The following is a 16,821-nucleotide window of genomic DNA, read 5'->3' on the forward strand; positions in this document are numbered from 1 at the left end:
AGACATGAAGTCCTGTGCAATAGGCACTATGCCCATGGGCTCACATATGCACAACACAGGAAATTTCTAGGCTTAACTGCCCATTCATTTAACTAAGATGAGACTAAACTAATTCAGACTTGATTTGCTCTTTCAATAAATGGACCTTTTTGTGTAATATATTAAAACAGAGAAAAACTAAGGAGAAAGAGATTGAATTCATGATAATATTGAATCTGTTGTTTCTCTTTATTTTAAAAAAGTTAAAGTCACTTTAATCTCTGAGAGCTAATGGATATTCTCTCCCAATCACATAGGAATAAATTTGTTTTACCTACCATAGTGGACAGCTAAGAGGCTAGGACTAAGCTCAGTCCTTCGTGAGTTTAAAAGGCTGTAAAAAGATTAAAATGTCCCCTTTGAGGGTTAGAGTTAGTAGTCCAAGTTGGACATTTATTCATTTCATTAACTGAACACCACCAGGTGCTAGGCACTGTGCTGTATCCTGGACATTTCATAGTCAATTTACATGCAACCTTGACAGAAGGGGGGAAAAAGACTAAAGATGCAGGTGCATCAATTACAATGCAAACTTAGTCACTTAATTTCAAGGGAAAACCTTCATTTTTCCAAATACACCAATATTTATACATATCAGACAATTTGTCAGAGTCCCTTTCTATTTCTAAATCCTATACGCCAAGTTTCCAAAAAAGTGAACTCACAGTCATCATTTTCACCTGCCGAAAAAGAGAACCCTATCACTTTATTATGATTTTAAAATCAGTGCATGCATTTGTTACTTTGTGTTGGTCTTTCATGGTATGCAGATGAGGACTTGGGAATAAAAGCACCCTTCAGTGGAGTGAACATGTACATTGCTCATTACCATCCAGCATCCATCCCTTCCCTCGACAGCCCACATGCCTTATGGTAATCTGCTGCTCACCCTTGATTTATGACCAATGGATGGATCTGGGATTCATTTAAAAGACATGAGAGAGACGCACACACCTTGATATGGTCCATCATGAGTTGCTTCTGTGCATATAAAAGAGAACAGTCTGGACACTTGAAAACAGACACCTTCTGGTTTTCGATGTGTTGGTCAAAGTGGCGATACAACAGGGTTTGCAGGGTAAATACGGTGTCGCACATGGAACACTTATATATTATTCTAAAACAGAGAAGTGCATGGACACGTCAGTCAGCCCCCACCGCTCAAACCAAAGGAACTTTCATCTCATCTCAAGACTTCCGGAGGCAGCGGCAATGAGAACACATAAACACGGTAAGAACAAAACAGTTTAGCGTTGAAATAAACTTTTGAAGGCAACTGACATCACTCAAGTGCAGGTCAATCTTAATATTTTGGGCAAGGACTTAGGCACATTTGCTTAGAAGTCTAAATGAATGACCATTTAGGACTTACAGATCTACAATGGACAGGTTTTCATAAGGTCTCACTTGGCAGTTAGTAAACACTGAGCAAAATCACCACTGATGCTTTTTTTTTTTAAGATCAGACAAGGAATGCGGCTCAATGGTGGTGCTCTAACCTGAAAAGATTTTGAGGAATGCACTAAGTAGGCCCACTCCCGTAACAGCCCCGTAACAGCTCAAGCTGTCACTTGTGCCAAGTTTTCACTTGGACTTAGTAGCAATTTTACACTTGAATGTCAACATTCTGTTCTTAACAAAGAAAGCCCACAGAAAGGAAAATCCACACTGCAACACCAGAGTGTGCACTGAGCTTTCACTGGCTTAAAACACGCACGTCCATTGCAAACGATTTCCGTACCTCATGTTACTACCAAGCAGCCTCCTTAAGTTAGTTTTAAGCTAACCTTAAACCTCCTTAAGCACCTTTAACCTTCAGGACATAATACATTCTATCCAATGACACCTTCCACAGAGGCTCAGGCAAGAGCTGTCCAGAGCAGTGAATGTTCCTAGACTCCTGGCCATAACACCTTCACCTCCAGTGAATGTGACGGGTCACCTGTAAACACCCCTGCCCACAGTAGGTCGCCCACTGTTCCAGGTCACCCTGGTCCTTGGGGGAGGTCCTGGAAGACCTCTGTCTCCTTTGAAGAATGATGAGAGTAGGTGCAAAGTTCTAGGGAGCAGCTTAGGAAAATGGCAGAGAAACAGTGACTGAAGGTGAAAGAGATGAAAAGGGAACGCTGAGGTTTCACCTGGTATTTCAGCAGCAAAGCTAAAGAAAGGAATGCCTCTTGTATCCACTTGTCTTTCCTCTCAGGGCCTTTTCAACAGAACACTTCTCATGTACCCTCCACCCTTGCTGTGCATGTATTTGTCCAAAAATTACAGATTTAACTCCCCCCCCCCATAAAATTTATAAATTTAATTGGAGTGAGTGACATGTTTTTACAAGGTCTTGACATGTTAGTTTGGCACAGAGCACAAGCACCCTTGATTGGGACGGGGGCAGTTTATAAGATCAGACACAACTTCACCAGACTGCTCCAAGGTGGTACACTAACATGCCATCATTAACTTCGCCAGACATGGCAAAAATGATCATTTCCTCACTGCCTGAAACAGCTTGGATTTTTTAACAGTCCAGTAAATAAGAGCAACTGTGTAAAAATGTTGAAATTATGTTGCAGACATATACCAATGACATGGAAAGATTTTCATGAAAATTAAAATAACAGGTAACAAGACAGTATGTATGATGTGGTTACACTTTTTAAGGGGGTGTAGAAAAAGAACAGAAGGCATATATCTACCATCATCTCTGCTGGATGGCAATACACGTATTCCTTTCATTGTTCTGCTTATCTGTATTTCCTGATGTTTCTGTAATTAGCATACAGCAATAAGGGAAAAAATAGCCTGAAGAAAAGAAGTAAGATTACTAGGTAGGCTACGAATTTTCTCAGGATTCTATTCTTACTTTTAGAAATAACTACTTCATGACAAATGGCATAGCTCATTTTATACATTCTCCATTCCTTTGGAGTAGGGCTTTGTTTGGTTTCATTTGTTGCCTTCTACTTAATAGCAAGGAAAGTATAAAACAGCAGAGAATCATTTACTTCGGCTTTTTTCAGGGGAACAGGTTGTTAACATATTATCAGAATTCTGCCCCACAAACTGCTCTAAACACAAAGGGGAAATGGTGACACCAACTGCACTAGATGATGCGGTAATGACATCAGCATGACAAGGACTGGCAGGCACAGCGGGTCCCCAGTGTGACGCAGGGAAGATTCCAGCCCAGGGTGCACTTCCTGAGTGCATGAGCAGCTGTTCCAGATGGAAAAACGCTGATGAGACAGGACGATTAAATGCAACATGGGGTCCTGGATAAAAGACAATGTCTCAACCACTGCAGAAATTTTCATGGACTCTGTGAATTGGTTGGGAACGTAATCGATACTGAATCCTGACTGGGAGGCAGAGGCAGAAAACACTCCCATCTTTATGTCATGATGCCCAAGATTCCTACACAGGAGAAAGACAGCCACAGAGAAGGTACGAAATGAATGAAATGGAGATGCTGACAACTGGGGAATCTGAGGGATGGGGTGCAGGGGTTCTCCAGAGTGTTCTTCCAGCTTTTTCCTGTAGGACAGAAATTATTGCACAGTAAAAACTGATGCTAATGAACCGCACAGGGACCTCAGACACACAGGGACAGAATATGAAGATGAAGCCAACACAGTGGAACCACCACAGGAGCCTGCCCGGCAGTGGAGGAAAGGCAGTCACAATGGGAGACCTGTGCTCACAGATCATCTAAACGGGTGCAGCACGGTGAGGAGACCATGAGGAATGCAGGGTGTGGGTTCTCAGGGGTGTGGGAATGGCAAACCAGAAAGTGTGCTTAGTCCTGGATGTCATAAGGCTCAATGAATGGCAGAGGAACTAGACTATAACCAAGGAGGGAAGAAACTGGAAGGGGTAGGGAGAGGGGAAGGAAAGAAGAAATAGAAAGTTAAAACCAAATACCCACACCCAGGTCCACTGGTAGCAACCAAAACTCTCCAGAAAAGAGTGCTGCCCTTGAAATGGGTATGAAAACAAATGAATAAAGGTTCTAAGCTCTGATATCCCTGCCACAAGCCTCCTCCATCACAGACTGAACTCAACCAGGTGCACTGCACTCTCCTGAGCACCACACGCTGCCTTGGGAACTCATGCTGCAGCCGCTTCACAGGACACTGAGGCTCAGCTAGAGCAGTGGTCGGCAAACTGCGGCTCATGAGCCACATGCGGCTCTTTGGCCCCTTGAGTGTGGCTCTTCCTAAGCCTTAGGAGTACCCTAATTAAGTTAATAACAATGTACCTACCTATATAGTTTAAGTTTAAAAAATTTGGCTCTCAAAAGAAATTTCAATCGTTGTACTGTTGATATTGGCCCTGTTGACTAATGAGTTTGCTGACCACTGACATCTGCTTGATGCCCCCTGAATCCCAGGGCCACAGTTCAAATTCTGCTTCGGCCCACTCCAAAGTCCTCTACCCTGCAGCTACAGTGGTTCTGCATGTTTTCTTTATTAGGAACTTGTTCAAAAACTCTTTGTTCTTATACAATTCTAAACGCTGAAGTTCTCATTTACCCACTTACATACATTTGAAGCTGGCAAATAAAAGGACGGCCCAAAGCAGCAACAGAAACTGCTGTCTATCAGATGTTAAGGAAAACACAAAAGCAAACGGACACAAACTGGATCACCATAAAATCCCGTATGGACACTGAAAATGATCTCAAATTACCCAGAAAAGATGAAACAGTGCTCAAAGTTTCCTTGTATACAGCAAGGAAGCATGCCTGACCTTACACTGAGAAGCAAGGAACAGAGCACTGGACAACACCTGGCACATAGTAACACCACATAAACGCATATTATAAACCTGGTGATATGCCTGTCCAGGTGGCTTGGTTGGTTGAACATCGTCCTGTGCACCAGGTTTCGGGTTCAATTCCCAGTCAGGGCATATGCCTAGGTTGTGGGGTCGATCCCAATTAGGGCTCAGCTGATCGATGTTTCTCTCACATCTCTTTCCTCCCACCCCCACCCTCAGGTGAAATCTACAGCTATGTAGATTTCATATACATTTCAGCAATGAATTTGTTTTATTTGAATAAAAAACACAATCTAAAACTTTATTCACTGGAGGGAATGACTATATTACTGTCCAGCAATCAGAAATCTTGCTACCATGAACACTGAAAACTAAAAAAATTCACTAATGTCCATCTTCAGAATCGACACACCAAGTTGTATATGGATCCCCTGACTTATAATCTGTCTCATTTTGAGGATCTACAAAAATTAGAGTGAAGGTCTTATTAGAATAAAATTCCGTATTATCATAGTTTTTAGTAAACATAGTCACTTCTGTAGTTTTAGTCAATAACATTTCCCCAAAACTAAAATTACAATAAAAGCCAAATATATATAATATGGCATATCGACATACTCTCTCCCTAAATTCTCCTTGATTATGGAGTTATGGGCAAATATATAACAACAGATGTGAGGCTGCCAATCTAGTCTCACATAATCATCAAATTCCATACTGCCACAAATAATACAGGGGCAGGGAACCGTGGGCAGGAACTAATGCTACAGAGCCCCCCACACTCCGTACGTGGGGGCTGTGTGCTAGGTAGGCATTTTGAACCTAACCTCATTTTTATCCTCCCTCAAATGCTGGGACATAAGCATTCCCCTCCCTTAACGGGAAAAACGGAGTTTGAGACGAGGGTAAGTGATGGTCCAAGTTCACACAGCTGGTGGGTGGGGGTGGGATTCTGACTCCGGTGCCCATACTCCCTCTTCTTTCCTAAGCCACTTCTATTGTGGGCAGGCAGCCCACAATTGTCTGCTGAAGCACCACTTCATCACGAAAGACACACAAAAAGCAAAAATTGATAACACCAAAAGCGAGACTAAGGCAAAAATGAAATTTACTAATCAAGGACATACACTGGCAATGAAATTAAATTCCATAACCACTGTCTTAAGTTGACTTCGTCTTATCAATGTTCCTATGAAAAGTGTGTACTGTAAGAAAGAAACTATGAAAACATCGAAGGATGACAGTTTTTCATAGTTTTCCTAGAACGTGTTAAAATTATCTAAGGAAAAAGACAGAAGTGATAAATACAATAAGGGACATTTTGGACAAAGATGTCACCAGAAAAGAACTGAAAGATTTAGGGAGCTATGAGCATCAGAATCTGCCTGGTGGCATTGTTTTTCTTATCTTAAGTTGTATTCCATGGAACTCCTACCTCCTCTAAAGCACTAATAAATTAGTGGAGTACAAGTCAAAAGGCAGTGTGACTTACTTTGGCTCTCCTATCTTGATGCCAGGATGTTGTGTGTAGGCATGGGAATGTGTGCTGGGGGCAGACTTAAACGCCATTGGACAAATAGAACACTTGTAGAAGACTTCACAGTGAGAACCTTGGATGTGAGACTTCAGTGCGGCCACATCAGAGTACACAACATTGCAATGTACACATCTGTTAGAAAAATAAACACAGAGTCATTAGCACGAGACCATTACACGGGTGTAACTTAACTGGGTAAAAACTGAGTAAAATGAACACATTTTAAGTTTCCAATAGCTTTCTGGAAGTAGGTTTTGTTTTTTTCTAAAGATAGAACATCAAATTATTTTTATGTAAGGAAGAAGGAAGATCATGAAGAAGAAAAATAAAACTCAAAAGGTCTATTTTTTTTTTAACATCTTTAAAGTTTCTAGAATTGGATGTCCAGACTCCAGACTGTGGTGAGACCAATGGATCATGGGGGCCATGATCAAGGCCAGGAACACAGCAAGCCTGTCTTGACTTCTGGCTTTGGAGGAGGCTCCTACATGCTGGATTATGTAGGAGGGCCCTGAGGTTCCTCCCCACCCCCTTGACCCGATGGCATATCCAGCGGAAGAAATCTCCCTATCTAATCCTATGTGTCATCATGGAGGGACACAGAGGAACACATGAGCGCTGGGTCCGAGGCCAAGGCCACTGTTCCTGGTCCAGACTGCTGTGGTTAATGTATCCGGAGGTTATGGGTGCCCATTAGGTAACGAAGGTCAACCACCTAGTTTGTCTCCTAAAAAATAAATTTAAGTCCACTCCAATTTAAGAAAAGACATGAACGATAAACTTCTGAAAAACCAACATCTTTAAATAAATTGTCTCTAGCTAACCTCTTTACCTCTTGAATTTCTAATAATTCAATTACCTTGTTTCTCGTTCCAATCTACTCCTACAGAAACACACTGTAAAATGTAGATACATTTCTCCCCAACCTCATCTTTAACACTCAAGGACTCCTAGCAACACTGAGTGTGTGTGACCATTTGATGACCTGATTGTCCTTCTCTGTTGACATCAACTATGTGAATGGGAAAGCTGACCTGAGGAATGAAGACTGCAGACAGGGCCTGCCTTCTAGGAGGCAGAGCTTAGTGACGGCTCTATTAATCTAAGGTACTTCTATTCTTAGATCCCCCTTTTGAATTCCTGGAGATACTCCCAAAGCCTCAGGGGAATGGCATGCTCTGAATGACTAGTGTTCTATAAAGCGTGCCATGTTAAGCTTTGCAAGCATTTTATAAAAACCATTATTAATGCATTAGCATTTTAAATGGCTTAAAGCATATTGTTTAGCAGCAAATACAGTAGCAACACTAAATAACATCAGGAAATAATTAAGGAAAGCTCCCCCATCTTGTCTACTTTTATTTTAGGCAATAAAGCCACCCAAGCATACTGAAATTATTCCGGGTTAACCTGAACTTGTGTTGTCTTGAACAGGTTATTATTGATCCTCTCTGGGCTGGTTTCTCATATTAAAATGAGATCTTTTTTTTTTTTTTTTTTTTTTAGTCCTTCCCAACCCCAGAAGTCTGTGAACCCCATGAAAGAGAAAGGTGACATAAAACAAAACCAGATGGGTTACTAATGAAACAGAAGCACCCTCTACACCGTGAGTCATACACAAAAGATTTTTCCCATAAGGGGTAGAAGGGTGGTATTCAAAGGGCAAAAAAACAAGGAAGGGCCTAAAGGAACAAAGAGCTCATTCTCTGAAGTTGCCTGGAGTGAAAGAGTAAATCCTCAAGAAAATCAATAGGATATTAAAGAATCTACAGGTGATAAAGGAGGTGGCTAAGGCTTGGTCCAAACAGCATCATGGAGGCCAAAGGAAAACCCTCTGCAATGGAAGGAAAGAAAGAAGAGAGAGAGTTGCAAAATAACTGCCAAGGCGTGGGAGAAAGGTTCAGGGTAACAAGAGGAATGTAACTAAGACAAACAAAAGTCAGAATTTGAAGGGGCCACACAGTATCCTAATGCTACTAAAAATCAGTCTGTTAATATTTAAATCCTTTGTGTTCTGGGTATCAATCAAGTTTCTCTTAATTTTTTTATTTTAAAAATGTTTACAGTATAGAATCCAATAAAATTCCTCTTTCTAGATTCAGATCCAATGAATCGAGAAGCAGGAAAGTTCAGAGAAATACTTGACTTTTACCAAATCAACCACAAGCTAGAAGCGACCCCCCTCATTCTGCAGGAGACGCAATATGATCAGGAAAGAAAATGTGGCACACTGAACCTGAAAGAGACCAAAGAAGACCTGGAGCGTGTTAGATTCCTCTGCCAAAAGAAAACAAAATAAAACAAAACAAAAAACCCTAGAAAGCCAAAAAGAAGAAAATATACAAGGCCAAGGGGCTGCTGCGTGAGCCCCAGTCCAACATTAGACCGGACCATTATTTAAAACAGCAGGAAAAAAAACTAAGATCAGGCCCAACCTGCGTGGCTTAGTCGTTGAGTGTTGACCCGTGGACCAGGAGGTCACCGTTCGATTCCGGTCAGGGCATATGCCCAGGGTCGCGGGCTCAATCCCCAGTAAAGGGTGTGCAGGAAGCAGCCAATCAACGATTCTCTCATCACTGACCCCTCTCTCCCTCTCCCTTCCTCTCTCTGAAATCAATAAAAACATTTTTTAATTAAAAAATAGTAAGATCAAATTATTTTCTATCATCTAAAGAGGCAAACATGAACGAAACTTCAGAATACACAAATACACAGTATTTTTACAACTACTATAAGCCCCATGTCCAGAAAAAAAAATCTATACTAAACACAAAAAATTTTAGGTAAAATTCAAGACCCCAAATAGAAGCAACTCTGTGAATGTGGCAAAAGGGGGGGGGGGGGGGGGGGGGGGGAGGGAGCTTCAAAGTCTCTGTTTTAAGTAGGAAAGGTATCAGGAATAAGTAAAGTTATCGATGTCCCACTTTCTGTATTCATTCCAAACTAAGTTTACTTTCATTCTATTCAAAAAATAAACAAAGCGTGTGAAGAAAGTTTGGCACCTGTTAAAAGAAGAGCACTCAGAACATGTTGTCCATCACTATCACACAAAGAATCCAGTACAGGGACTTTCTATCCGTGGGGAAAGAACCACGGCATCATTGTGTGCAGATTCTGGGGAAGCAAGGGCACCTCCCATGTGTGACTTTCTTCCTAAGCACTTAGCATGCAGTTGATGACCCTGTTTCACTCTAACATCCCAGTGGAGATGGAGGAAGCATCACACCAATTTTATAGACAGGGCACCAAAGAACAGAGATAACACGAATTAACACATGACTAGCAGAACTGGTACCCAAAAACTCTGGTTTCTTAACTTCGAAACCCAAGGTTTTCTACTAGGGTAAATCCCAACTCATTAAATATTGTGCATCACAAGTCTGGAGGCATGAGGCTAAAACATGAAATAATGATGCCATAACCAAAATTTAACTGAAATAAGACTATCAAATATACCACTGGACTTCATTTTTATAGATCATAACTGTATTACAACTAAAAAAAAGTCACTGTATATTAACAGTCTAACTTTGAAGACACTAGGCAACCAAATACTTAAGTTTAAGACAAACACACAGTACAGTTATACCTCTATTAACAAAGACACTGTGTATCAGCGACTGGTTTTCTTGGTGGGCCTTCACTGGGTCAAAATATAAAAGGCACAGGCATGCATGTTCTCCACTCAGTGGAGAACCAAGTTCAAGTGCCTCATCAATCGATAGTAACTAAATTAACATTAGATTCGTCAGATGTTGCAAAAGACACATCTGAGCATCGTAGGGGACAGTGAAAGGGGCTCTAGTCCAGATGTGTGGAGAGGGAGAAGCCTGGGCAGAGGTGATGGAGAAGACGGACTTGAGAAGGTTACCTGGGGTGGAAGGCGCTTCCACAAAGAGAGATGTTAGGAAAGAACATACACCCAATCTATTATCATGACAAAATAAAAGTAAGGAACCATCACACCCTTTCTGATTGAGAGAGGAAAGATTAAGAAGTACAGACATGCATGGTATTGTTACAGGAGTTAAAAGGCAAAGGAAGACATAAAAGTATGCTGGAAAGGGCACAGAAAGAAAAGGCTGGAACAGTCGATCAAAGCCAAACCTGCCACATGCACACTTTTGCCCGGAAGGCTCCATTCACCTTTAGGTGTGTGTGGGCCAGAGGGCCACGTCCACATTCAAGGATTCAAACAGATCAATTCTACCACAGACGAGCTCAGTTCCCAGAGGATCTGTTAATCGAGGTATCACTGCATGACCCTGGACACAATATGCACAGACCACTCCAAATGCTGTGCGGTTAGTAAGTGAACAAGCTTTACTTGCGCATTAAGTCGACGAAATACTGACCGAAAACCAACTCTCCGCGTGTAGTGCAGACAGTTCTTGGTGACGTGGGTCTGGAAGTGCACCGACCTGCAGATGGCCCCGCACTCGGGGCAGGTGTAGGGAGATTTGTGCTGATGGATTCTCTGGTGGGATGCATAGCTGCACTGGTTGGGAAGCAGCATCTGGCAGATAGTGCAAGTCTTCTAAATAAACCAAAGGGGGAGACAGGGTTGGTCCTACGAAGTACTTTCTAGCACGCAAAGAAGCTTGGTTAGACCTCAAAATCTCTACACAGCGGACATTTCAAATATGACGATAACTGATTCTAAGCCCAAGGAAAAAGCAAAACTGAAAGTCACATGTTCAATGAAAACTTCCTTACCCTGTAAAGTAAAAATAACATTTACTAAGTAGTCAGGCTCATCCCAAAGTATGAAGAGAATGTCAGCTTTAGGTAGAATTCCAATTTTGTTACCTTTGCATTTTAAGTGTAAAGAAGAGGTAGCAGAGAGGTGTTCTTGCAAATTATGTAAGCAAATCAACATGAATGTGTAAATACAAGTTTATGGGCATCTATCTTGACAGTAGTCACAGTTCTCACAACTCAAAAAACGGTCTTTAAAATAATAGAAATGAATTAGAGCCTAATCCAGATTAGATATGTGCATTTTAAATCACCTCAGTTGTTTGCAATCTGAAAAACAGGGATGCAAAAGAATGCCACAGCAATTAGTTGTGTGTTCTTTCTTTTGTTTGTTTGTGGCACATGCACTGATCTCTAAATGGATGATGAACTGGACATTATATGGCTTATAAGTAAAACCAGTGAAGTCAAGTTCAGAAACATAAATTTAGATATTAAACTGAAACTTTAGACAGAGCTTAAAATCTAATCACATATGAAATGAAACGGAGACTGATCATTAAGTAACCAGGGAAAACTGAAACACTATTTTTCATCCCTTAGAGGTAAGCACTAAACATGGCATATTTTTAAAACTTAAAGTAAATATAAACTGAGGGCTTACTACTTCCATTCCAAAAATAAACCTAACACAGCACAAGATAAAATGTGTTGGAACACTATTTGGATCTTCATGCAACAAGTGTCTACTATCTTCTAAAATGTACAATTTGCATTAAAGTCTGTCTTCTTAAAAAGCCTCACAACATAGGCTCTAGCTAAGGTTAAAATGATCTTTTAACTGACAAAAGAATTACAAATTTTTTAAGGAATTTTTATTCTTTTAGCTTTTGAATCAAGCCCAAAAATTAATGTTTAAACTTCTGAGCAACTCAGACTAAGAAAAAAAAAATCAGAAACTCACTTGAAAATTCTTTCTTGTTTTTCTCCTGAAAGAACTAAAATACAAAGTTTATCCCACAAAATGTTTATTATAATCACAGAGTAAGAACATTACAGGCAGCTTTGACGAGGTTAGCATCATTAAAAAATACCATTCCTTTTCTAATAACAATATACCAAAGGTTAAAACAAGCCACGCCAAAGAAAACCAATCAACAGATTTGTTAATTAATTATTAGATCCTGTTAACATCTACCTTATCACAGGTACTCATTTGTTTCTCTGAACTAAAATTTTCTACTTTCACCACAATCATTAATCTCAAGCAGTGAATTATAATGTCTGAATTTCCACAGCATCTTAGAATGTCTTGCACTTACTTGGGAATAAAATCAACATATTCTATACTAAAGGCAAATCATATTTCATTTATATATATATATATAGATACTAACTCCATTCTACCATAAGTCAAATGATGAACTACACACTTTAAATAAATACATTTAAATACAACATCTCATTTAGTTATCATAATAATCTATGAAGTAGACAATATGATGTCATTTTACAGATGAGGAAACGGGGTTTGGAGAAGTTAAGAAACTGCCACAGCCCCACAGTTAGTAAGTAAGAACCAGGATGTGAACTAGACGCTGACTACTTCCAAGGCCTGTGACAGAGTGCTCGTGAGGGGGTGTCATGGGGGTTACAAGGAATGAACAGACACAAATACACAGGAGAAACACTATTAGCCAATACCCCTGAATACCAACGGTGACCATTATGTTAGCATTATAGGTGCTCCCCCTCCCTCCACAGCTTCACTTTATCAAATGCATTGTGGTGAAACTATTTTCATAATAGGGGAAAACAGCAATAAAAAGAAAAATCTACAAAGGAGACAAAGTATGTGTTCCGTAAAAACTGAGAAATCTTTCACATTATCCCTCATCAAGATATGTATATCCTTCACAATACACATAAAATTCACAATGAATTATTTAAATGCTCTTCCCTATTGGACATTTATACTAGTATGTTTATAAAACATATATAACTATATAAAAACTTATGAATGTGTTGGTGAAAAAGCTTTGTTTCTAACAAGTTAACAATAAAGTATCAAAATTATTCAATTCAAAACAGGTTTTGTAAGTTATTAAGTGCTCTTTACAATAGAAACCTGTGACTACAAACACTGAAAAATGTTTAGAGTTTTGGGGTCACCCAAACACCAACATATCAGCCCCAACTTCTCTCACACCAGTTCTTCCTGTCAGACTGTGTACGGGGTGGTCCCCCCACCGCCTTGGGGCTCTGTGAGAGCTGGGTCCAGTTATTACTCCCAGCACCACGCCAGCCACTGACCAGCTACAGGAATGTGCATGATCCACATCCACCAGGCAAGGCTCCCCACCCTCTTTAGACGCAGAAGTACCAGGAGAAAGTGGGAGCCAGTGTGGACTACAGCCTCAAACCAAGATGCTTTCATATTCTGCCATGATTGAAAAGGGAGCACTGGCCACTGGAAATCACGCTGAGGACCTCAGGTTCAGTGTGCACATACACATGCGTATACATCCGTGCACACACACTGTATTTTCTCCCACATCCCTGCTGCCACGCCTCACCTCCATTCCCCTCTGAGAAAAAGCATGCTGTTTGGGTTGTAGACATTTCTCCTAAATGCTTGGTGCGACATCCATAGCTTTAAAGTCACGTAAGCACAGTTCACCAAACTATACGCACAGTTCACCAAACTATACGTCCTCAGATTTTAGTCACCGTGCCTGTTTAGATAACATTGTAATCCCTGCTCCTGAGAGAGTGGTGATGCAAAGGCATGAGTCCCATTAGCTTCTCTGGGATCCTTTGCATTCATGGCCTTGACCCCCTTTTCTGGATTTGGGGGACATATTAGGGCAGAGGAGCAGGCCAGGATTTCTGTGGTCTAAAAGAACATAACTTTCTTTCCATTTTTAATTTAAACAAAGAAACTACAATATATCTTAAAATTCTAACTCCCTACAAGTTGAGGCTATTTATAAGAGGACAAAGCAATTTAATGTGACAATACCTGCCTTTTGATAGAAAAGAGTAAAAGTACTGAAAAGGTTTAAGTGTCTTCTGACATTTTATTTACATCATCTAAAAATGGATAAACGTTTTCAGAATTTAAGCTAATTTCTATTCTGGGGCAGACTCATTTGCTCAGAAAACTGCTACTTTTTCAAGATAGTACTTTTCAAGTCAGGAAACACGAGAAGCTACAGGAAAACAAAGCTGAAAAGTAATCACGATCTACACTTGACAACTACTCGCATTGCGCCTTCTCTGCCCACCTTGACACCGAAATCGATGGCTGCCTCTCTCGTGGGGGCTGTGGGGTCGGGTACCCTATGGCCCTCTTAAGGGTTCAGGGATGTCCAAGTAACAAGGAAACAATTCTATGTGTTTCCATTCATATTTTGTGGAGAAAAATAGGTACAAGGGGAAAAGTGATAAAGGCTAGAGATACGTGAGTTAGTACAGCATATTTATGCCTAAATCCCAGAGATCAAAGACCTGAGACAGCAGGAGACACTGCATCTAAAGGTCAAAACAGCCAGCTTTACAGCCAACCCAGATGCGAAGTAAGCTGTTTCTGCCTCTTTAACAGCAGCTCTATAATCTTCTGTCTATAGCATAATTACCAAAAAATAATAATAATGAAGCACACTTGTTTTCTGGCTTTCACATTCACACATCTTCACAATGACAACGCACAGAAAGCATTTCATTTCCAATATCACTTCAACGGAAATAAGGATTACAGCAGAAATGACTATATGCCTTTGTTCCCAGAGCTCGTTTGGTTGTGATGTTTTTCCCCTCAAATTATTCTGCTGCAGTAAAAATCCCTAGTAAGAGTTGGCAGTAAAATGGGCAAATTTTCAGAAAACAATATGGTCAACGCACAGAATCCATTCAGATAATAATCAGTGGAGTACAGAGTTAAGTGAAAGGTTGATAACACTGAAATATATACTAAGATGGGCCTCACCTGACTAAAATTAAAATGCAGTATTTCAGAGAGCAGGGCCAAAAACCAAAAGTCCTGAGCCTTCAGTTAATGATGTTTGGGGCGGGCGAGGGAACCAAGGCGGCACCAGTTTCCAGAAGCTGCCTAAGCAGAGTATTTCTAGAAACGAGGGCTGGCTGGGCTACTCAAGATAATTTAACGTACTTGGTACATTGTATTGACGATGCCCAGAAAGTTCCTGCACGAAACTGAATCCCTGAAAATGAGGACCAGGACAGGTAAGTCACCTTCACCTGCACTCTTGCCGCTGGCCTGGATGTAACTCACGAGTCAATTCTCAAATGATTCCTACGGTCTCACACCGTAAAATGTTGTGTCTATATCACCGTTATCAGCATGAACCAGGGAAGGAACAATGAATCAGAAGTCATGCCTTGAGTCCCAACTATGCCACACACTGGGTATTTGTATCTTCAACTGTAAAACACAAGGGCTGACCAAAGGACCTATAACATCCAATTCTATGGCTGATGGAGACTCTACAAGAAAACTGATTTTGCCAATTTTTTAGAGGTCACTGAGTGCGCTGCCAGTCTGTACTTGGCTAAATTTAGCCCTGGTTTCACGGAGAGGTGAAGCGATGACATTCTAATACATTTAAATATTAATTATTAAAATTAAAGTTGTCAGCTCTTCAATACTTCATGGAGAGCAGGAAAGCTTCTCTGGCCCCTTCACCTACTCCTCTATTCAATGTGTCCCAAAGCGGGGGTCATTAATCATATAGGTTGGCATACAACTCCAACCGGGGCAGATCAACTGATGTCCAACGTCTGGTCGGTGCCCGTGTGCTCTGTTTTTATTGCACTGCGTGGTCTGGTGCGTCTGGGAAGGGAAGTGATCCCCCCATGATGTCCTGCCACCTCGTCCTCTCCTTCAGCTGCCTGCTCCTGTGAGAGATAAACAGATGCAGGCAGGACAGCTAACCCAGACCTAAGCATGCTCGAAGTATTACCCCATATCATGTACCAGAGTGTGACAGAATTCCACGACTTGGACTCGAGCTCCAGCTAAACCATATATTCCAATCCTACTCTTAGCTTAGACCTGTCCCTGAGGGCCTCTGAGCACAGGGCCAGGTAGTAACAGAGTGGCACTGACCCACTGAGGCAATCATTGCTTTCACAGAACATCTGTAAGAGGAGGAGCTGCTGCTGGCAAGTCAGAATTCAGCAAGTGCCATCATAGCCTTACTCTATCCCATTACATACTGGCCAAGTCCCACAAGGCTAACCACGCAGGTACGAAAGATGGTGAAGGAGATCTGGCATGTACAGACACAGCGGGGCAACCAGAGAGATCCTTGGCTGGTTCAAACACGTACCCTTAGAAAACTCAGAAAAGGATCTGATCAAACCATAAACAGGAGTCCAAATATCAATGAGTAGAAAATGAAAGATACAAAGTGAAGGAAGATGGTGACTGCACTAAACCAAGAAAAGGTTGTTCTCTAGAGGAAGGCTGAGGTCTCCAAGGTTGGAGGCCACAGATGTCAACGGGGTGGAAAACAGCTTGACCGCAGTCCTTTTACAGGTGGAGCTAAGGAAAAGGGATGTGCACTGAGCAAAGGAAATGTCTGAGAGTCAGAAGAGAGACTCGGGGAGTCAGATGGAATGCTGTCCTCCCCGTTGTTTAGTTCCAAAAACAACTGAGCGTCACTGGCTGAAGCCTCGGGCAGAGTCCAATGATGTAATTCCAATTTCTCCTTGAAAACAGCAGCGACTTTCAGGCATTTAAACAA

At 41.2% G+C, this 16,821-nt stretch overlaps 1 protein-coding gene across 12 annotated transcripts in view; it reads right to left on the bottom strand.

Annotated features, from left to right (window-relative positions):
- ZNF532 (zinc finger protein 532) overlaps positions 1-16,821 on the bottom strand; it is a 95,624-nt gene that overhangs the window by 26,887 nt on the left and 51,916 nt on the right. For 9 of the 12 annotated variants that reach the window (XM_036322065.1, XM_036322069.1, XM_036322063.1 and 6 more), the window contains 3 exons: positions 10,711-10,892; positions 6,311-6,487; positions 994-1,156 (listed from right to left, as the gene is read on the bottom strand). The exons of the other annotated variants lie outside the window; for them this stretch is intronic. In XM_036322065.1, the coding sequence (XP_036177958.1) occupies positions 994-1,156; positions 6,311-6,487; positions 10,711-10,892 (522 nt within the window). The remainder of the gene's footprint in view (positions 1-993; positions 1,157-6,310; positions 6,488-10,710; positions 10,893-16,821) is intronic. 12 annotated transcript variants of the gene reach the window in all.

The sequence above is a fragment of the Myotis myotis genome, unplaced genomic scaffold (assembly GCF_014108235.1).
Source record: "Myotis myotis isolate mMyoMyo1 unplaced genomic scaffold, mMyoMyo1.p scaffold_m19_p_9, whole genome shotgun sequence".
Taxonomy (NCBI): Eukaryota; Metazoa; Chordata; class Mammalia; order Chiroptera; family Vespertilionidae; genus Myotis; species Myotis myotis.